Source organism: Pristis pectinata, chromosome 1 (genome assembly GCF_009764475.1).
Source record: "Pristis pectinata isolate sPriPec2 chromosome 1, sPriPec2.1.pri, whole genome shotgun sequence".
Lineage (NCBI taxonomy): Eukaryota > Metazoa > Chordata > Chondrichthyes > Rhinopristiformes > Pristidae > Pristis > Pristis pectinata.
Window position 1 is genome coordinate 136,094,155 of NC_067405.1, and position 22,165 is coordinate 136,116,319.

The window sequence follows — 22,165 nt, forward strand, 5'->3', positions numbered from 1 at the left end:
GCTGTGCTGAATCTTAGAAATAAGATCAGCTGGACATTTTATGTACAAAATGTGTACAGATATCAGATGATCTGTACTTCTTCCCAAACACTCTGGATCTCTCTCTTGAAGTGGTTTTTATTAACCCTAACCAATTTCCATAATTGAGCTTTTGGTTCCTTAAGCAAGGACCTTCTGGTCTTGGCAATGACAAAAGACCTTTAAAACACTCCTCAGAATGCCCATGTACCTCGAAGATCATATCAGTATAAGCACCCCAATCTGGAAGAGAGAGATCTGGATGAGGGTGACATCGCTGACTGCTGAGATGGCAAAAGCAGGACTCTCAAGATCTGAGATGAGTTAAGAATGCTTTTTAAAGTAGAATTTGTGAACCAAATGCCATTTGGCTCATACCTAGGAGCAACAATTTATATCACATGATTGAATAAATGGAATGATGCATGCAAATTATCACCAGTTTTGAATGCTGAACAGATCTATTCCTGATCATCTTAATATATCCCTTTTAATTTGTTAAAATGAGATGATTTAGTACATTTAAAATATTTTTTTTCCCTATACATACAATCCTCTTGAAATGTCATCAAATTGAAACATTAACATTTTCCCATCATCCAGGACTCAAGTGGTCTTTCCAGGTGAAGCAGCAATTCACTGGCACTTCTTCCAATCTAGTGTATTGTGTTCTGTATTCACAATGTGGTCTCCTCTTCAGTGGAAGAACTGAATGCAGATTGGATGATGGCTTTGCAGTGCACCTGTGTTCAGTCTGCAGGAGTGACCCTGAGCTTCTGGTTGCCAGCCACATTAATTTTCCATCTCACAAAGGACCCTGAAGAAGAGTCCTGACTGGAAATGTTGACCTTCTGTTTTTCTCCACAGATGCTACCTGTCCTGCTGAGTTCCTCTAGCATCTTGTTGTTTTTTCATCTAGATTCTAGCATCTGCAGTCCTTTATTTCTCTAATTCTCCATCCCAGTTCCACTCTAACCTATCTGTGGCCTCCTGCACTGACATAGCAAGGCCTAATGCAAGCTTAAGGAGCAATTCCTCATTTTTTGTCTGGGTACGTTGCAGCCTTCAGGTCGTGATATTGAATTCTCCAACTTTAGGTAACTCGCTCTTTCTTTCAGTCTGTATAAGAAATGGTCTTTTCTGATTGTTGTATATCTGCGATTTTTGACTTGGTTTTTCATCTCCATTTTTATAGCCCGATCTCGTAGTCATATCCCACAGCCCTGCTGTTAGCAAACATGATATACATAAAAAAAACACAGATTGTGCTTCACCTATCACATAACCCATTTGGTGTCACCATATCACCAATATTCCCTTTGTTCTACTCTTCCATCCACTATCTTCTCTGCAACTGAAAACTAACTTGTTTTCTCTCTTTTGTGGTTCTGACAAAGGTCTTGGACCTAAGGTATCAACTCTGTTTCTTTCCACAGATGCTTCCTGACCTCCTGAGTCTTTCCTGCATTTTCTGTTTTTATTTCAAATTCTCAACGTTTCTGGCATTTGGAATATTTTTCCTCTTCAGGATTTTTATACTTCGTATACTTCATGGCCCTTTACTTCACTTTTCATTCGTATAATATAAATCTTTTTCCCATCAAAGAAGCTGTTTTATATGCTATTGGTAATCTGATCATTCCAAGAACAAAAGGCTTAGCCTATTCCTTCTGTTTTATTTGCAGATGTGCAGAGTTTAGAGGAGTGCTAATATTCGGTCCATTCTGAAGGAAAATTCCTTGGATGACAGTGTGATTCAAGAGATAAAAGCAGTCCAACACCAGCTGGTAAAGGAGATAGCACTGCAGGAGTGGCTGTGCACACGGGGTTTGGAACATTACTATCACGTGTATGTTTTAAAATAATACTGTTGAATTTCTTTCCTTTCTTGGATGTATGATCCTGGTATAGCTGGGAAAAGCCAGACTATCTAGGAATGAGTGCTATAAATTGCTTCAAATATGCATCCCAATGGCAACCAACAAGTAACATAAACAAAGTTTGGTGCTGGTTATGTTATTTTCTCCCTCTGCCAGACTCAAAGTGTTTGTTTGTGAGGCATTTCCATTAACAATCTGGCAGAGGATCCAGTAACTGCTCACAATCGAGGTAGGTAGATGTTGGGGTGAGTATCTAGGATAGATAACTCGATCTGAATTCAAACCCCAACTTGTATTCCAACTTCTATTTTACCTTATTTGGATATAAATGACTGTAATTTCAGGTTTATATAATGTCATTGTTTTCAGCTGGGCTATTTCTGCTTTTACTGTTTGGAAAAATAAATGCATTAGTCTTGATCGCAAGAAAATGCTGCCTTTAGCTAAAATTAACATTAGTTTGTTGGAATCCATCTACAGAAAGATTGATGTAGAAAATAACTGTCAGAGAAGGTTTACCTGAAACGGGCAGGTTGTCTCCTTATGATGGGGTAGACAGGCGAGGCACGTATCCGCTGGAGCTTAGAAGAGTGAGAGGGAATTTATTTGAAATATGAGATCCTGAGGGGTCTTGATAGGGTGGATATGGAGGGAATGTTTTCTCTTTCAGAAGATTCTAGAACTAGGAGTCACTGTTTAAAAAGCAATGTTTTCTCTCTGGGTATTTGGAACTCTGTTCCTCAAAGTGCAGTGGAACCAGAGTATTTAAAAATTTTTAAGGCAAAGGTAGATAGATTCTGGATAAACAAGGGAGTAAAAGGTTACCACAGGTAGGCAGGAATGTGGAGGTTGTGGTTACAGTCAGGTCAGCTGTGGCAGGGTAAATGGCAGAGCAGCTTTGAGGAGCTGATGGCCTACTCTTTCTCCTAATTTGTATGTTTGTATATTGATGCTTTAGGAAAATACTCTTATGCTGGGTTTCAGGTGCAACAGGTACAGTGCAGAAGGAATGCATTTAGCCTGTGCGATGTCTGATGTGAGTGCTTGTTGGAGCAATTACCTTGCAACTAATTTTTAGTCTTTTTAAAGTTAAAATAGTTGAATCATAACAAAGTAATCTTTATCTGGCACTGCACTTTGTGGATCTAGGCTGAGGAACTGAATTTAAGTGGATTGTTTGCTATTTATAAAACAAAGGAAACACTCCCATAGACCACCGACACTGCCAATAATTGACAGTCCAAATACAGTGACGCAGGCTAGTAGAGCTAGAGACCCAGGTTCAAACCTGACTTCAGGTGCTGTCTGCAGGAAGTCTGCACACTCCTCTTGTGACTGCATGGGTTTCCTCCAGGTGTTCCGGTTTCCTCCCACATCTCAAAGATGTACCTGTTGGTAGGTTAGTTGGCCATTGTACATTGCCCCTACTGTGTAGGTGAGTGGCAGCATCTGGGGGAAGTTGATGGAGAGTAAAATGGGATTTGCATAAAAGCTGCTTAATGGTTGGTGTGGACTCAATGGTCTGAAGGGCTTGTTTCCATAGTGTATGATTCTGACCACTGTCTAACTGAGACACAAGTTTTCATAAGATAATGATTTATTTTTTTTCAAGTTGGTGGTGACTTTCACAATGACTGTGGTGTCGATAAATAGTTCCTGGGTATCTGTGAATAAAATTAAAAATAAGTGACATGGGAACAAATTATATTCATAGTGTTCAGATTTGAAAGTATTGCCAAATTGGGAGCAGTGGTAACAGATGAATGCCTACCAAGTGAAAAGGAATTTTGCAAGCTCTGTCAATAAGGGAAGAAATAAGAATATAGGAAATCGCTGGCTGTGTCATAGAAAAAGATTTACTACCCTTTATCCTTTCTGTCTTGATAAGAGAAGGTTGACTGGGTATAAAATATTTAAGAATGTTCAAGATTCAGACTCAGAATTCAAATATTTTGATATTTTTAGAATTTATGCACACGATCCTCCCTAAACTCCACCATCCACCCGTGTCCCTATGTCTCTTGATATTCTTAGTGGCTGAAAAGTTTCAAATGCAGGTGTTGTGGTAACAGGAAATCCTAAGCCTATGAGATTTGGCAGAGGAATAGTAAATGTTAATTGGGAGCATAGTTAAGCCATCAGAGCAGGAGAGAGCATCGTAACCAACAGGACAATGTTCCCAGGCTGTTTCTAGTTACAAAGGATGAAATGTATGTAGTGACACATAGCATTCAGTATCTGGTATCTTTTCAGAGAAGGCATTTTAAACTGTCATCATAAAGCAAAACATTGCAGATGCTGGAATTCTGAAATAAAGATAGAATAGACTGGTAATACTCAGTAGGTTAGATGGTATCTGTGGAGAAAGAAACAGAGTTATTGTTCCTGACTATTGATCTTTTATCAGATATATTAAAGATTTTATTCTGGCTATGTCTGTCATTACAGTATATTGCTAATAAACATTTTTGTGCTTTACTTTTTTTATATCTTCTTAATCATGCCCCCACATATTTTCAGCATGAATTGCAGTATAGTCACGAGTGAGAACTCTGATTATTTTTCCCTCAACTCAAGGCTTGACTGTTGCCCTGTTCTCTAATTACCAGATATCATTTACCAACTTCTGAACCTGAGACTAATTGTCTGTTTGGCTGAGATACTCTGATCTCATGGGTGCTGTGTGGGCTTTTTGGAAAGTTGTAGCTATAAGTATTTTTGATCAATATCCATTGCTTTGGAATATACTGCTTCATCATAATGTACAATGTCTTCAAACTTGGATCTTTCTTACAGAAGAACTAGTAATAATTTAGGACAGCAAAAAATTTGGAGATTGATCCATAAAATTTCCACTGGTTGTAGCCCCCTGCTTAAATCTGATAGCCTTAAAAGGCGTTTGATTTCCAGTTATCTATCAATGTAATAACGCTGTTTTACATTCAGTGTAAGCAGTGTAAAAATAGTTTGAGGTGTAGTTGTAGTGGGTGACTTTAATTTCCCCACTGGGACTCTCTTAGTGCCAGAGGCTTAGATGAGGCAGAATTTGTTAGTTGCATCCAGGAGGGTTTCTTGACACAGTATGTAGATAGTCCAACCAAGGAAGGGGCCACACTAGACCTTGTATTGGGAAATGAGCCTGTGGAAGTGATCAGAGAGTATGTGAGAGTGGGAGTATTTGAGAATGGGGGAGCATTTTTAGGAACAGTGAAAATAACTCTGAAAATTTACAAGGTTATAGATGAGGATAAGACTGGACCTTGGACAGGTGGGGGGACGGGGGGTGGGGAGTGCTAAATTGGGGAAAGCTAATTATAACTGTATTAGGCAGGAGCTGGGGAAAGTAGATTGGGAATGGCTGTTAACAAGTCCACATCTGACACATGGGAGTTATTTAAAGGCCAGCTGGTGAGAATTCAGGACCAACATGTTCCTGTGAGGAAGAAAGAAAGACAAGGATAGCAAGGTTCAGGAATCCTGGATGACGAGTGATGTTGCAAATTTAGTCACAAAGTGAAAGGAAGCATATGTAGGGTTTAGAAAACTGAAATTGTACAGGGCCTTCAAGGAATATAAAGGAAGCAGGAGAGAACTTAAACAGGCAATCAGGATGGCTTAAAAAGGGCCATTAAATGTCTTTGGTAAGTATCATTGAAGACAATCCCAAAATATTTTATACATGCTTTAAAAGAGGGTAACTAGGGAGAGGGTAGTACACTTGAGGGCAAAGAAGGGTATTTATGCATGGAGCCAGAGGAAATAGGTGAGGTACTAAACAAGTACTTTGCATCGGTGTGCACGAAGGAGAAGGACATGGAGTGGTATGCTGATATTCTGGGGCATGTTGATATCAAGAAGGAGGTGGTGTTGGGGCTCTTGAAGAACATTAAGGTGGATAAGTCCCCAGGGTCTGATGGGATCTATCCCTAGTTATTAAGAGAGGTAAGAGAGGAGATTGCTAGGGCCCTGTCAGAAACCTTTGCATCCTTTTTAGTCACAGGTGAGGTCACAGAGGGCTGGAGCATAGCCAATGTTGTTCCTTTGTTTAAGAAGGGCAAAAGAGACAAACTAGGAAGTTATAGGCTGGTGAGCCTCTTATCAATGTCAGGGGATTATTGGAGAAAGTTCTTGGGGATTGTACGTACTCTCATCTGGAAAGGCATAGACTGATTAGGGATAGTCAGCATGGCTTTGTGCGGGGCAGGCTATTGTGATGGTACTAATTTCTAAATAAAAATAAATGGGAAAAGAAAGCCCATCATTTGGGTCCTGTTTTATAATGTGAGTACTTTTCATAGATGTTTAAACAAAATCTGTAAGAATTAAAAATCTGTAAGGATTAGAAATCTGAAACAAAATTAGAAACTGCTCTAAATGAACAGATTTATCAGCATTTGTTAAGAGTGTAGGATAAAAGGCGTGCAACAGAAGGTCCTGGGTGTATGTGCATAAATGTTTGGATATAGCAGGGGAAGTTGTTAGCAATGAATACAAGGTCCTGGGATTCAGAAAAAGAGGCATTTCAACATGCATGGAAGTTATGTTGACCCTGTACTAAATGTGTGCTTTTTCTTTGAGTGCTACATAATCCAAAATCATTTTACCAAGCATAAATCTTGTTAGTGAGCATTTCCAGGTGAAATTGTGTCAATCATGAAATTGGCCAGGGTACTTAATTTGCAACCATATTAATGTGTCTGATGTTTTCAAGCAATGGCTGTGCACGTAATGATGTAATTTGCCCTGCAGTGTGAGTTTCAGCCTATGTGACGTAAATCAAAGCTCAGAGCTCCACAAAAGAACTTTTTTTTTGCATAGTGCACTAGGGCACTAGGTTCTTGCTTTATGATGAATTAAAGGGCACTCTGCTGACATTGGGAGACCTGACTTGGCAATTCTGAAAATGACTGCAGGTAGTTCAATCGCCTTGCCAAATCCACAGAGAGTGCTTTATGCAGCACTTCACTGTTGAGCTACTCATTCAATAGGTGCATTAATGCAGAACTCCATTACCGGAGGTTTCAGAGTTGAAGTGGTAAACAACTGAGAGAGGATTGAGGACCTGGGCAGGATACATAGACATGTTCATTCTTGGAGCTCTATTCCCAGAGAGTTTTCAGAGACACCGGACTCTGCTTGAACTTGTCTAATGAGCAACATCTCCAAAGACTCAGGTTTTCAAAATCTGTAATCCCAGATAAGTAAAATTCTGCAGGACAACCTTCAATCATGGTGTCAACAGCTAGCACCTGGTGTATGTCACATGTCCCTCTCACCTATCTGTTTCATTGCATGTACATCCATCTCTGAAGTGGTGCTTCTATTTAGTGATCATCAACATCCTCTCTGCGCTCTTCCCACCTGCACTGCTATCAGCTGTATCTGTTCCTGTTCTTCCTGGTCTGTATTCTGCTGTTCTAGTGAGGGGGAAATGTGGAGGTGGAGAGCCCACTTCACATCCTGCAAAGACAAAAGAGGAGAGAGCAGCACATAAATTGAGCCCAGAAATATCTTCATGGTGTTTAACAGCACAGATGATAATGAAGATGTATACTAACACATTATTGAAAAGGGGATATAGTCATTATAGTGAAATATCTGGAGGATTTTGTATGGTCTCTATCTGAGAAATGGTTTGTGCCACAGTTGCTCCTCTACCCATAAGCTGAGGGATCATCTCATGACGCCTGGCGAGGTGCTGCCTTCAGGTCCCAGCCAAGGAGCAAATCTCCAAGTCCTTGCTACTTTAGTCCCAATGGCGAAGGGGAATGATATTATCCAACGTTTGCAGATTTAACTTCCTGTATGGAGGTTGGAAGGAGGAGTATGTTAATGGTGTGGGGAGGGGTGTTTTAGGTAAGGGAAGGGCTTGCTAAGATGAGGTGGTGAGTCTGTGTCTCTTGTCTGTCTGTCTTCCAGCCTGTGGATAAGTGTGGCCATATGAGAGAGAATTGTTTGTAGTGGTCTACAACCCTTAACATATCTTGTGAAGTTATAACATTTATTGCAGCATTGCTCCTTTGTGTGAGAATACTCACTCCTGGAAGGGGCAATTCATGCTGCCTCCCGTGAGGATGTTCTTTTGGTAGCCCAGGTTGGTCTCATGCCACTACCATCCGCCCCCCCCCCCCCCCCCCCCCCCCCAAGAAAAAACTGGCTCACCTTACATGTATCTCATTCACTTCAATGTCATTTCTGAAAATCTGGGAGCTACCTCTGCAGACATGGTGTTGTTATTTTTTGTCTGCCAATGGGAGTGTGCTTTTGAAGGCTCACACAGCAAAGTGTTGGCATCTGTGCTGAATTTAGTGTGGTCCCATCAGCAACTAGGCAAGTTGTATTTTGGCAATTCTTTCTGGGTGTTAAATTCAGTAATATTTCACAACAATTTTTTTTAGGGGAATTAGCAGTAGAGTGATGTTCCAGCACACCAAAAATAACTGCAATCCAAAATCTCAGCATGGTTGGTCTATAATTGGAGTGTTGTACCTAATTCTGGTCACCTATCTTTAAGAAGGTGTAAAGATACAAAAGAGTTTGCATTCTAATAAATGCATTTGTTTTTGAGATGGTTGGATTGCAATTATCCTTTACGTTCTCATTAGATGCTCTTGAATAGTTTCATTTCAAAATAACTCTAGATGTTAGGCAGTTTATAGTTGAAGTCAAATATCAGCTTTCTAATTCCTTGTCTCCATACAGGTTGAAATCACTAGGGTACGAAACTGAACCGATCTGGTACAGTTTGGCCGTGAGTCACAGATACCTCTCAGGCTGGGGCTACTTCTACGGCGATTACTGGAAGTTTGGTGGGAAGGACCTCCAGCTTTCAAGGGGACACCTGGAGTGGGAGCACAAAGTTAAGTTTGTTCACAACTTAGCCCAGAGGCGCTGAATTGAAAAGTGGTCTATGGGTATGTGAAAATTTAGCCATTTATTTTAAAAAGACCTATTTCTACTTTTACATTTTTTTTTCTTCAGTTCAGGGAAGCTTGTGTGTCCTTAATTTCAACTTTTTCCCACAGTGGGAGCAGTGTTTTTTGCCTCTAGCGTCACACTTTGCACTGTAAGAAGAGACCTGATGATTGTCGTCATTGGTGAGTATACTTTCAATTCCTTCCATAGGTTTCTAAATCTGAGCAGTTGAGTTCTTTGATAGGACATACACCTTTTTAAAAGGATTGTCAATCAAGCATGGTGATGAAACTATGTGCATTTTTTGAAGTAAATATCCTCCATTCTCTGCATTTTAAGAAGGCTTTTTTGAGAGACGTTTTCTGAGTAAATTGGCTTTGCTTGCTCTCAGCTCAAACACCTGACTCCAAATCTGGCTGGCATAGAGCTGTCAATTTATACTCTGGGCTAGAGATTTTATAAATACCTATTAATGATGTTAAAAGAGAGTTGTGAATTGCTGTAGTGTTGTTCATAAAAGCCATATAAAAATTGAGAGCTTCATTTACATGCTCGACAGAAAGATATCGTCAGGCTTCCCTGTGTAATGCTATGCTGAATCTGACGTTGCTCTAGTGTTGATGTGTTGCAAGTTCTTGCAGCTGTTGGCAATCAGCCCAACAAATGTGGAATCTGAATCTAGCATCTGAGGGAACATACTACAACACAAACAACATTTGCAGCTACTGGGGAGTATGCTGCAAGATAAAGTGATCTCTCTAAGGAGTAATGCTGCATACATGCAGTCTCCGAATTTTTAGAATCACTTAGGGAATGTATCCCCGTGCTCATTCTTCTTGTTCCTGAGGGCTGAAGGTAAAGTAGATGAGGTCGTCTTTCTCTGAGTATGGGTGTCTTCCCTAATGCAGCAGTGGGCAGCAGACTTTGAAATGTGATAAGAGTTCAGCAGCAGACTAGATTCATCCTGGAGCTAGGGAACTGAAAATGATTGACCACAGCAGGCAAGGCATTCAAGGCAACGTAAAAGCAAATAAAAAGCAGCGGCTGGTGAAAATCTGAATTAAAAACAGAAAATGCTGGAGAAACTCAACAATCAGGTGGCATCTGTGGAGAGGCATTAATTCTGTTTCTCTCTCCACAGATGCTGGTTGATCTGCTGGGTGTCTCCATGATTTTCAAACTTCATTGAAGTTAAGGCAAATGAGAGAGGCTGTACTTGAGGCCCTAGAATGCAAGTTAAATGTTATCCCTTTTAATAGCACAGATTCTTGGGAAAGGGGATTTATAAAAACTTGTTATTTTGCAAGTAAGAACCGATGATTTCAGTTCGGTGAAGTTGGAAGTTCCACTGCAGATGAATTTTGCACTCTTGAGGGGAGTTTTGATGTTCTCCCTGGGGTCCCATGGGTTTCCTTCAGCTACCCTGGTTTCGTCCCACAAGCTAAACATGTGCTCATAAATTTCACTTATTGAAAGTGGTTGGCAGGAGAATCTTGAGTTTTTTTAAAAAATTTTATTTACAGCGTGGTAACAGGCCCTTCCGGCCCAACGAGTCTGCGCCGCCCATTTTAAACCCAAATTAACCTACCCATACGTCTTTGGAATGTTGACCTGCATGTGGGAGGGAATAGGTTATAGAGAAAATAAATGGAGTAATGCAACTGATGAGAATGGTTTGAGAGCTGGCACCGACTCGGTGTATGATTTCTCTATCCTTTTACAGGTGGAATTGCAGTTTCCATCATAGCTTTCTTCTTTACTGTGAAGTTTCTTTACGAGCTCGTGGCACGGGTAATTAATTTTCTTCAGAATGACAACAGAGGAAGGCAGGGGAACCGTACCATCTATGACTACGTCCGTGGAAACTACCTGGATCCAAGGTCATGCCTAGTCACCTGGGATTGGAAGGATCCTCAAGAAGTAGGGCGCATCTTGACCTTTAGAGTACATGTGCGTAAGAGTATTTTAAATTACTTCTTCTTTCAAAGGGACTGCAAAACTCACTGTTTTGAAGTTTATTGTTTTATATCTGAAGGCTGTAATTACAGCTGGCAATGATAAGTAGGCAATTTTATTACAAATGTGAATGTTGGGATTTAGAATGGAAAGCAGTAATCGCAAAAAAACCTAAGGCCTTGTAAACAAAAGAATGCACACAAATGTAAGATTTTGATGCAAGATGCCTAAATATGGATCAGTGGTGAATCTGGATAGATTTGAAACTGTTTTTCATCAATCTGGGGTATCTGTGAGAGGTGTAAAGCTAGTTGGACTTGTAGCCATACAACACATCGTCACTTCATTCTCAAATTTAATGATTTGCACTAAGAATGATTCTTTGAAAGTGATAGCTTCTCCACATCACTTCTGGGTCTGATTTGAGCATGTACTTAGGTCTTGTTTTTGAGTTGCTTTCTTGAATCACTGAAGTTTGTATTGTGAAGGTACTCCCACTATCCTGTGAGGTAGTGAGAATGAGATTTTTGACACATAGCAATGAAGGAGTAGTGAGATATTTCTAAGCTAAAATGGTGTCTGTCTTGGTAGGGAACTTTGAGGCATTGGTGTTCCCCTTTAACTGGAATGATCAGAAACAGGTTTAATGTCACTGACGTATATGACGTGAAATTTGTTGTTTTGTGGTGGCAGTACAGTCCAAAGACATTAAAAATTACTATAAATTACAAAATAGAGCAAAAAAAAGAATAACGAGGTAGTGTTCATGGGTTCATGGACCATTAAGAAATCTGATGGCAGAGGGGAAGAAGCTGTTCCTAAATTGCTGAGTGTGGGTCTTCAGGCTCCTGTACCTTTCCCGATGGTAGTAACGTGAAGAGGGCATGTCCCGGGTGGGGAGAGTCCTTGGTAATGGATGTCACTGCCTTGAGGCACTGCCTCTTGAAGATGACCTCGGTGGTGGAGAGAGTTGTGCCTTTGATGGAGCTGGCTGAGTCTACAACCCTCTGCAGCCTCTTGCGATCCTGTGTATTGGAGCCTCCATACCAGGCTGTGATGTAACCAGTCAGAATGCTCTCCACTGTACATTTATAGAAATTTGCAAGAATCTTTGGTGACATACCAAATCTCCTCAAACTCCTAACGAAGTAGAGCCACTGGCGTGCCCTCTTTGTGATTGCATCAATGTGTTGGGCCCAGGATAGATCCCCTGAGATGTTGATACTGAAGAACTTAGAGGTGCTCACCCTTTCCACCACTGACCCCTCAATGAGGACAGATGTATGTTATGGGAATAAACTTTGATGCTGAGATGCAGACAACTAAATACTATGAAAGTAGACGCTTTGACTCCTTCACTTTTTGTTGTATTATTGATGATTAGGTTTGAATGCAAGGGTTACAAGATTGTTTTGGCATATGTGTAGAGAGTTGTCAAAGTGAATTTAATCCAGAGAAGTATAAGGTAGGACATTGGGGGAGGTGCAATTAGACAATAAATGGCAGAACAGTTGGAACTTGGAGTGTATCTCCACAGGCCCTTAAAGGTGGTAGGAAAGATCATTTAAAAACAGGACATGTTCCTTCATTGAAAAAGCCACTCTCTTTACACAGAGAGTGGTGGGTGCCTGGAACGCACTGCCGGGGGTGGTGGTAGAGGCTGATAAATGGGGACATTTAAAAGACTCTTAGATAGGCACATGGATGTAAGAAAGGCCTGTACTTTACTGTTCTATGTTCTGTGTTCTAAGATATAAAAGCTGAGAGATCATGCTAAAACTGTATATACGTCTGGTCACCATACAATAGGAAAAATATGATTGTAAATAAAAAGTGTGCAGAGGAAATTTATGATGATGTTACTAGTACTGGAGAGTTGTAGCTATGAGGAAAGATTGCATAAACTAGGGTTGTTTTCTTTGAGCTATATAACATTATGAAAGGCTTACATAAAGTAAGTAAGACCTAATTCCAGAAGCAGAGGGGTCAAAAACAAGGGGATGGATTTAAAGTAAGTAATGAAAGGAATAGTGGGTAGAGGATGGATTGGTTTTTTTTGCACTGAAAGATTGCTAGAACTCAACTGCCTGAAAAGGTGGTCAAAACAGGAAACCTAATTATGTTTTAAAAAGTACTTGAATGTGAAATTAAGAAGCTGTGACCTATGGTGGTAGAGGCCAAGTGATGGATGGTGGAAAAAGCTGGTAGCTCTTTTACAGCAAGGACGGACAAAATTCAGTAATTTGCCGCCTCCTGTGCCAGAAAATTTCTATGATTGGTGATTATTTAAGTTCTCAGCTACTAGGGAATTTCTAAAAATTCACATCTTGATGATATTATAGCAGACAATTTTAGAGTTCATTTTCAGGAATGATCATCACAAATTTTCTCTTCTATGATTTGCCTTAAGGAATTATGATCAGGAAGGAAAACTGGAAGGTTTAGCTCAATATGTTATTAAACAGAAAAGTTTGAAGTAGGCTTTTGAAAGTGGGGAGGGATATAAATAGGGCAGAGGAAATCAGACACAGTGCTATAGATGACCAAACTGTAATGGCTGATTGAGCAATCATCTATGTTGTTGCGGAGTGTTTGGGTGGCTTAGGTAGTCTTTGGTTAAATAATGTCAAATGTACCGATTTATAGTGAAAAGCTTTGTTTGCATGCCATCCAGACAGATTATTCCTTACATAAGTACATTGAGGTAGTACAAAAGGAAAAGGAAACAGAATGGAGGATATGGTGTTACCGAAAAAGTGCAGTCCAGATGGACAAATAAAGTGCAAGGGCCATGACAAGGTAGATTGAGAGATCAAGAGTTCATATAATATAAGGGGTCTATTCAAGAGTCTTATCACAGCGGGATAGAAGCTGTGCCTGGTGACATGTGTTCTCAAGCTTTTGTATCTTCTAATTGTTGGGAGGGGGCAGAAGAGAGAATGACCTGGGTGGGAGGGGTCCTTGATTATTGACAGCCTTCTTGAGTCAGTGGACAGTGTAGAGAGTCATTGGAGGGGATGATCTACATAGGGATTTGAAAGTGAGAGCCACACTTATGGTAAACACTAATCCACATGGAAAAGGTCATTTTTAAAACAAAAGTACTGCAGGTGCCAGAAATCTAAAATAAAAACAGAAAAAACTGGAAATACTGAGCAGATGGAATGGTACCTGTGAAGAGAGAAATATTTAACGATCTAGAAATTTATTCCCAGTTGTTATGTAGTAGCAAAAGTTTGATAATGCAATATCCATGGAACTGAATTTCAGATACAGAGAACAGTGCAGTGTGACATGCCATATAACAGCATATTTAGGGGATGAATTTCTAGCCAAACTATTTGGCTTGATGACTTTTCATCTAACCAGAATGCCATAGGATGTAGTTCCAATTTTTTTGCATATGATTGCACACTATGAGAAGGCATTGACCAAAAGCTGGAACTGTTCAGTGTGGGAGAAATAAAAGTGATGATGCTGTCAGGTATCTCATTACTCTGGGGTTTTCAGGGCGACAGAGTTCTGGGAGCTGGTGCCCTTTCCAACATAAATGAGATGCATCGTGAGATTGAGAAGCAGGGAGCATTCCCTTTCTTAAATATGGAAAGCTGTTCTACTTAATTATGCAAATGGTTGTTTGATTAAACCCAGGCTGTGAATTTTGGTTAAAATACAAATAATTATTCTTACACAGCTTCAAGTTCTTACCAACATCCATGTGTTTTAGAGTGGTGTTCTCAACAATGAGAGGAGCCGATTGTCTACTGTCCTCAATATGAGGATATTGAACCATATGCTGTATGTTGCCTTACTCAGAGCAAACTTGTGTCTAAATTTGTGATCTTTCTCACAAGCTGAGTTTGGTACAAGACCAAGGTAAACTTTTGAAGAGGAATTATTCTTTTTTATTTAAAGAAAAAGACAACAACCAGACCAAATTGAACAGTACAGGAAAGTCTTTTAGACTTTGATAAAGACATGAATTATATCTTCATGAGTGAAATGGAGGTTTTGTTGAGAAACTTCTATAATTGAAATGGTTTTAATCTTTTTGGTGCCCTTTTAAGTTCAGTTTAATATAGCTAATATTACTTATTTCTTGCTTTGCTCCACCTTTTTTTGCCATCAGGAGGAGTACAATATTTACTAGAGAAACTTTTTTTCTTATTTCCCTGTATAGTTGTTCTATAAGAATGGACAACCATTCCCTGCGCATCGCCCAGTGGGTTTACGGATTCACATCTCACACATGGAACTTGGTTTAGATGTTCCTATTACACAGGAAGTTCTTCAGGCACAGAATAATAATGTGGTGAAGGTGAGCTTCACAGTGAGGAAGGCAGGAAGGTACGAAGTCATTGTCAAACTTGGAGGACTGAATGTTGCCTACAGCCCATACTACAAAACATTTCAACCTGGTAGGTGTAAATGTGTGTATGTTTTCAGTAGGGGTCCGATTTTACCTTTGTCTGTCTGTTTGTTTGATCGTACTAGGCAATAATGATAACCAAGAACCTTGCTCAGGACTCCATAAATTTGTAATAAAAAGAAAAATTCCAGAGTTGCTGAAAATGGTGGAAATATTCAGGATGTCAGGCAGCATTTGTGGAAGAAGACATTGTGTTAATATTTCAGGTTGATGCCTATAGTTCTAATTGAACGTTATTCACCCAAACAATAAATCTATCTCTCTCTCCACAATTATTGCTTGAGTATTTCCACCATTTTCTATTTTTGCACCATATATAGATAAGAAGTTATCCAATAATTGCACCTGAAAGTAGATCTGAATGATTTATCCTCTAATTTTCTCTTTTTATTGGAGAAGGGATGGGCGGTATGAGGAGAGCTTGACCTTTGTTTTGTCCCTCTCTGAAGCAAATTGAATTGCATAATCAGTTGATCAAGTTACATACCTTTCTTCACAAAGTAGTAGAATGCTATGCATAGTTCTGGTCAGTAGAAAACAACACATTTTCAAGCAGGACAACTGTTGCCAATCCATTAATTTTTTTTATTTCTCTCGCAGTTTCCTCCTGATGTTTTTAGTCATTTATTTGGGAGTTCATATTTATCGTGTAGTTTTACCTTGCTGGCAATGCTTCAGTCTTCACTGTGACAACGCTCCCATTCTTTAACTTAATATATAATTAACTACAGAAATAGCTCTATGGTTAGATCTCCTTTTTAGAAGTTAATAATTAATAAACAGGTGAGGACACAAATCTGGAAATATTTAAAGCTCACAAGTTGTTAGAATGAGCCTGTTTTCTGCTATGACAATCAACAGGAAGGCAGGAGAAAAAGACTGTCGTAAAGTTGTAATAAAGCTATGATCCTTAAAACAAGATGTTTCTTTTCTATGACGTGGTTTCAAATTGAAACGAGTTTATGCAAATGTAATCAAGTCTTTTATTTGCAAATGTTATTCATGATTTGACAAAAACTGAACATAAAAAGGAAGGAAGAAAAAAATAAGTGAGTCACGTACTGGATGATTGAAGTTAGAATAGTTACAAATAAAGCTGAGTAAGGTCTAGGAGTTTTGGTAGATTTGAAGCTCAATGCATAGCATGAATCAACAAAACCAATTAAATGATGACTCACTTAAACAAATTACATGACTGTATATCAGAGGAGCTAACTACCAAATTGCATAATTTTCTTGTCCTTTTTTTTTTACCTTGAATACTGTGTCCCAATTCTGCTCAGTGGAAAACTGGTGATGTTCAAGCATAGCAGAGAAGAGCCATTTGGCTGACTCCTAGTGACAGATCTAAGTTGAAGAGGAAGACTGACAAAACTTGTGTTTTTGTTTTGTCCTGGAAGGGAGGTGTCAGAATTCATCTTGCTGGAGGTTAATAATCTTGCTAAGGGAATGGAAAAGGTTAACTGGAATATTATTTAAACTAATATGCAAGTCTAAGGCACAGACTTAATTGCAATAGAAAATTATCAAGTCCAAATGAAATAGGCCTCCAACAAGATGAGTAAAGATCTCAGGATTATTAAAGAAACAATGAATACATAAATTAGAGACTCTGGGGCCTATCTGTATGGATTAATTAAGAAATCTGAAATACTCTTCCTTATCCATAATTATTATGAATTAGCAGTAGACTGAAAATCTAGGAATTGTATACAGGGAAAGTGAAATAACCACTCCTGTACCATAGGAATGTATTTTTTTCAAATTAGTGTTAAGGTATGTGATTGTAAAATGCGGCATGCTCTTCATTTTGTATCTGACCTGCTCTGTATTTTACCTGGAAGTCATTTTGTTGCTGGGAACTTTTAATTCTCTTACCTTGATAGTCAAAATGGCCTCCTACCTCTGCATCTGAAATATACTTTCTCTTCCATTTATAGGAATAGTGTTTCCAGCAAAAACAAAAATCCTTTACCACTTCTCCACTCTGGTACTGACAAGTGGGCAGGAATACACATTGCAGATTGCCCCTCGTGATGAGTACGATAACCCAACAAGTAATGCACTGGCCATTGCTGACCAAGATAATTACAAGGTGCAAGTAAAAGAGGTGAGTGATTAGAACATAAGAAATAGCTGGAATAAACCATTATTTAGATTGAAAATATATCAAATTCAGCATTCTCAATTCACAAATCACCTCAAAGTAACCATTTAAATAATGCACATTGTTGGAAAGTCACTTCCTGTCACGAGCAGAAGGCTTGGTAAATTTCAGAAACTGAGTCAAAATTCTAGATAAAGTGAACTAATTAGTGTTACCTACACAGGTAGCACACCAAGTGATGTTTTGCAGTTATTTCTGATTTGAAAATGCTCTATGAGAAATAGTTGCATTCATAAGAATTCAAAGCACAGAGCAGCTCATTCAGTTCATCGTAATCATGCAAGCCAAAAATGGACCAGGTTAATCCCACTTCTCAATCTTTAGTGCTTCCAGTGGTCATCTTAGTACCTTTTTAAATATGGGTTTCTGCCTCCACCACCTTTTCAATTAGTGAGCTTTAAATTCTCAACACTCATTGAGTGAAAACTTATTTTCTCAACTCCCCTCTAACCTTTCTACCAATTAACTTAAATCTTTGCCCCCTCATTATTGTTTTACCTGCAAAGGAAATGTTGATCCAACATAACAACTGTGCTATCAATGCTACTAGGGGCAGATAGCAAGTTAGACTACCAATGTATTGCACCAGGTTGTTAGAATGTAGCTAATTGTTAAACATTGGATGTGTTTGGGACCAGCCCTTCCTTGGAAAAAGTTAAACAAGATTGATTGTTTGCCTGCTCTTGCATCCTTTCTAATGGATGATTTAAGATAACCCAATCATGTTCCTGAGAGCAATTTATGTTGATGCAGGTAACACGAGGGTTATGGAGAAATGTGGGGAGCGGGGTGGTTTGTAAAGGAGGCAGTTGTACCTTTAACCAGAAATATGTTGAAATGCAAGTACTTATGTTTATGAGTAGGCTTCTGGTTTTGAAGGATGTATTTAAGCTCTTTTCTCTCCTCACCCAGGTATTTTCCAGTTGTACACTACCTCTTGATAAAGGGGAGGCGATTAGATAGATGTAGACTCGAGGTTTCACCAATGAACATTAGGAGATGAATAACTTCAGTCAGAAGTAGCTTTGCTCTGTATTTTCCTCCAACTGCTTTGGGAAATTCTGGCCTCCATTCCATATAGCCCTATTGCAAAGCCATTAAAATCAGTTTTCTTATCAAATGGAATAATGTGGATGTAAACTGGTATTGAATACTTTATTCTGTGTACTTTGCAAAGCCAGTAGTGTAGTTTGCTTTTACTGAGATTATGAAAACATCCAGTAAATAGTGCATCACGCAGCCAATCTGTAGCTGATTAATTTCTCATTTGTATTTTAGCTTGGAGCCAATGAAAATGAAATATCAGATGTTTTATTTAACAAAACCATTTCTTCAAATAAGACCATGTGCCTGGTGCTTCTGAACCTAACCTTGTGGAGAAGAGGTTGCTTTCGGGTATCCGTTATGTACTGGGATCAATTGATTGGTAACGGGGAGTTTGACATCATCATTCTTAGTGGTAAGTAGGGCATGAAGCCCTCTTATTACCCATGAAGTAGGTTGCCATTTTAGATTTCTTTGCAAACTGTTGCCCCATTTCCAATGATCTTTCTACAAGATTTTGCTGCCTCCCAAACCTGTATCTACCATTCCTGCATCAAAGTGTTTGAAACCCTCCAATCAAGTTTTCATCCCTGCCACAGTGCTGAATTGGGCACTTATCAAAGTCACAGATGACCATAGTAAGCTGTCACTCTTCATCATTCTTGATCTGTTTGCAGAATTTGCCATGGTTGACCACACAATCTTCCTCCAATGCCTCCCACTATCCATTGTTCCCCAACCCTCTCTGCAATTTAAAACTAAATTGTTTTCTCTCTTTCTTAGTTCTGATGAAGGGTTTTCAACCTGAAATTTTAACTCTGTTTCTCTTTCTACTAATGCTGTCTAACCTAATGTGTTTTTCCAACATTTTTGCTTTTATTTTGCCATGCTGAAATGTGATGTATACTGTTTTATCTGAGTAGAAATATTTCTGCATGAAGAAAATTACTTTCCTTAACTATTTACACTTCTTTATTAACAGAAAACGAGAAGAATATAGTAGAAAAGAATGTATCAACTCCAGGCAGCAGTGTGTATTTTGAGGCGTACTTGTACAGCACAACAAATTATGCTCATTCACAGTGGCAATCATCACCAGTTGCATATGCCACTGTGAGTCGACACCAATCGACCACCACGGATGAGGAAGACGATGATAAAGATGGGGATCAGGAAAATCAAACAACTGAGAAAGTGAAGAAACCCAAAAAGGTTTATTGTTACATATCATCAAAGGTAGGAGAAGACTGTGAAACGTGTCCTGAATTATAACCATTTTAATTAAGTGTGGCCTTTAGATCACCTTCAATATAATGGTCAATTTTATAGCTCCTAACCTAAAAAGGAATACTCATTAAAAGCAATTTTGTTATTCCCTTTATTATTTCAAGTAATCAAACAATAGGCAGGAGGATCCCACTGACAGCTAGGTGGTGGGTTCACAGTGCATGCATTCCATACTACCCTGTCTGTGTTTGAATTAGGGAGCATACTGGAGATCAGATGCAGATGAATATGACCTTTCCCTGTATCGCTTGACTTGCCATTGAGTCTGTGAGCATTTCATAATGAACTGAGCAGAGGGACCAGATACATTTTGTATCTAGTGCCTTAGCTTTAGCTTCACACCTACTGTGATCTCTCTCATTTGAACAGGATTTCCATTGCCAAATTGCTTACTTTCACTCCTGATCTTTTCATTTAATATTAATGTTCTAATTAATTTATATCAGTTTATTGTTGAATGAATTTTTAAAGAGATTTTTTTCAAATTTTAGTTATAAAAAAATTCCAACTGTTTCTAAATGTTTCTGATCCTCTGAGAAAAGTCATTCTCAAACAAGCTGTCAGAAGGTCACCAGGGCAGAGCCTCGCTCTGCACTGCTTGGGGCCTCATGGACAATCTTGACCAGCTCCACTTCGCAGTCTGGCCACAGTGGTGAGTGCTTGTTCGGAGTCATGTGGCAGCAGAAGATAAGTGCAGCTACGAGGCTAGATCAGCAAGTGGAGAGAAATGATGAGCTGGTGTAACTCTCCACAAGAAGATGGTTCTCACAAGGTGCTATGTGACCATAGTATAGATGTTAATAGTTGTAATCTCTTGGCAAGATACTTTTTGACTTAATTCGGAGGCAAACCATGGTGCTGATTCCAGTTCCTTCCATTTTCACTTCCTTCCATTTTCATGAATGGTGTTTTAAAGCAGGTTTCTTCAATATCTCTTCTGGTCTCTGCACTCTAGCAGTTGGGCAGAATGTAGTCTTGCACACCTTTAGATTGCATTCAAATAGTTGGATATTTGAAGCTAGATATAAGATCTCTTAGTAAATAAAAATCAAACAAACTGCCAATGCTGGAAACCTGAAATAAAAAATAGAACATATTGGAAACATTCAGTAGGTCAGGCAGCATCTGTGGAAAGAGAGGCAAGAGAATTAATCTTTCAGGTTGAACACCCTTCATCAGAACTTCATTCATATGAAAGATAATTACTTTATGTAAATTGATTAAAGCATTATTATTAAAATGAAAAATACAAATTAATTCACTTTTTAAATGAAGTTCTCATAAAGGGTCTTTGACCTGAAATGTTAACTCTGCTTCTCATTCCACGGAAGCTGCCTGATCTGCTGAGTGTTTCCAGCACTTTGTTTTTACACACAATCTCATATTTGCATTTAAACTGCTAGTGGCTTTTTCCTTGTCTCTGCTTTCAGTTTAAGCTATAATAGAGAAATAAAATGAAAGATCTGCAGTTATATAATGCCCTTTTATTTTCTCCATGCATCCCAAAGCATTTTTCAGCCAGAAGTACTTTTGAAATGTAGTTATTGTTGTAGCATAGCAGTATTAGTATCATTTCATTGTTTCATGGGAAAACATAAGTAGAAGAGAAGTAAGCAGCAATTCAGGCAAGAAAACCTGGAGAGGAAAACTGAGAAGGGTTCTAGGGAAGCCGAATGCAGACTATGGAAATGAAAATGACATCGTAATGTAGCAGATAGGTGATATCCCACTTAGTCTCCTGTTCCTTCTCAATATGAGAACCTTCATCATTGCCACTATTTGTATATTCCCAGCTAATAAATCCTTTGATCCTCATCAGATCTCTTGGCACAAAAAGTTTCAGAAAAGATCTTCAGTCTCTCTGAAGGATTAGGTTAGCCAGACATTGGAGTATCAAATATCCTTTTGGTTAATTCAACAGGTCTGGAGTTTTGTGCTTATTTTTGCAGGGCTCCCTAAAGTTTAACAGGATAACACATTCTAATAATGGTTGATAAACGACCAGAAATTCTTGTGCAAGGCTGTCCTTTCCAGCACAAGCATGTGAGAAAGAAAAATGCACTGTTGTTTAACCAGTTCTTTGCCCTCAGTTTGCAGGCAAGTCGCAAAAGCACAGATTTTATACTCTGTACAGAGCATACACCTGTGCATCCAATCTTATCTGTGCTGAAGCACTGATTTATACAGTGCATTGCTTGCACCAAAACTCAACTGAATTTCCATTCACTACCCACCGATGGCACATTACTCATGATGTCTGAAAAATTTGCATATGGCACAAAATTCAGACATCTTTTATAATATAAAAATGCTCATCCTCTTAATCACAATAAGTGCATTCAGCTTGCTAAACAAAGGGGTAAATAACTTTCTTAGAAGTGCTGAGAACTATGCTTTTCTCCAGCAGGATAGAGTGAAGCCCTGCAGCACAAAAACATACTTTGGAATATTCCTGTCAGCTCAGAGAGA

General features: G+C 39.0%; 1 protein-coding gene across 5 annotated transcripts in view; it reads left to right on the forward strand.

Moving 5' to 3' along the window:
* arel1 (apoptosis resistant E3 ubiquitin protein ligase 1) overlaps nucleotides 1–22,165 on the forward strand; it is a 71,842-nt gene that overhangs the window by 13,422 nt on the left and 36,255 nt on the right. For 3 of the 5 annotated variants that reach the window (XM_052012738.1, XM_052012730.1, XM_052012758.1), the window contains 8 exons: nucleotides 1,704–1,867; nucleotides 8,601–8,812; nucleotides 8,924–8,995; nucleotides 10,537–10,763; nucleotides 14,950–15,187; nucleotides 17,139–17,308; nucleotides 18,644–18,824; nucleotides 19,392–19,645. In XM_052012738.1, the coding sequence (XP_051868698.1) occupies nucleotides 8,809–8,812; nucleotides 8,924–8,995; nucleotides 10,537–10,763; nucleotides 14,950–15,187; nucleotides 17,139–17,308; nucleotides 18,644–18,824; nucleotides 19,392–19,645 (1,146 nt within the window). In that variant the 5' untranslated portion in view covers nucleotides 1,704–1,867; nucleotides 8,601–8,808. The remainder of the gene's footprint in view (nucleotides 1–1,703; nucleotides 1,868–8,600; nucleotides 8,813–8,923; nucleotides 8,996–10,536; nucleotides 10,764–14,949; nucleotides 15,188–17,138; nucleotides 17,309–18,643; nucleotides 18,825–19,391; nucleotides 19,646–22,165) is intronic. The other 2 variants (XM_052012750.1, XM_052012765.1) reach the window with 2 other exon arrangements.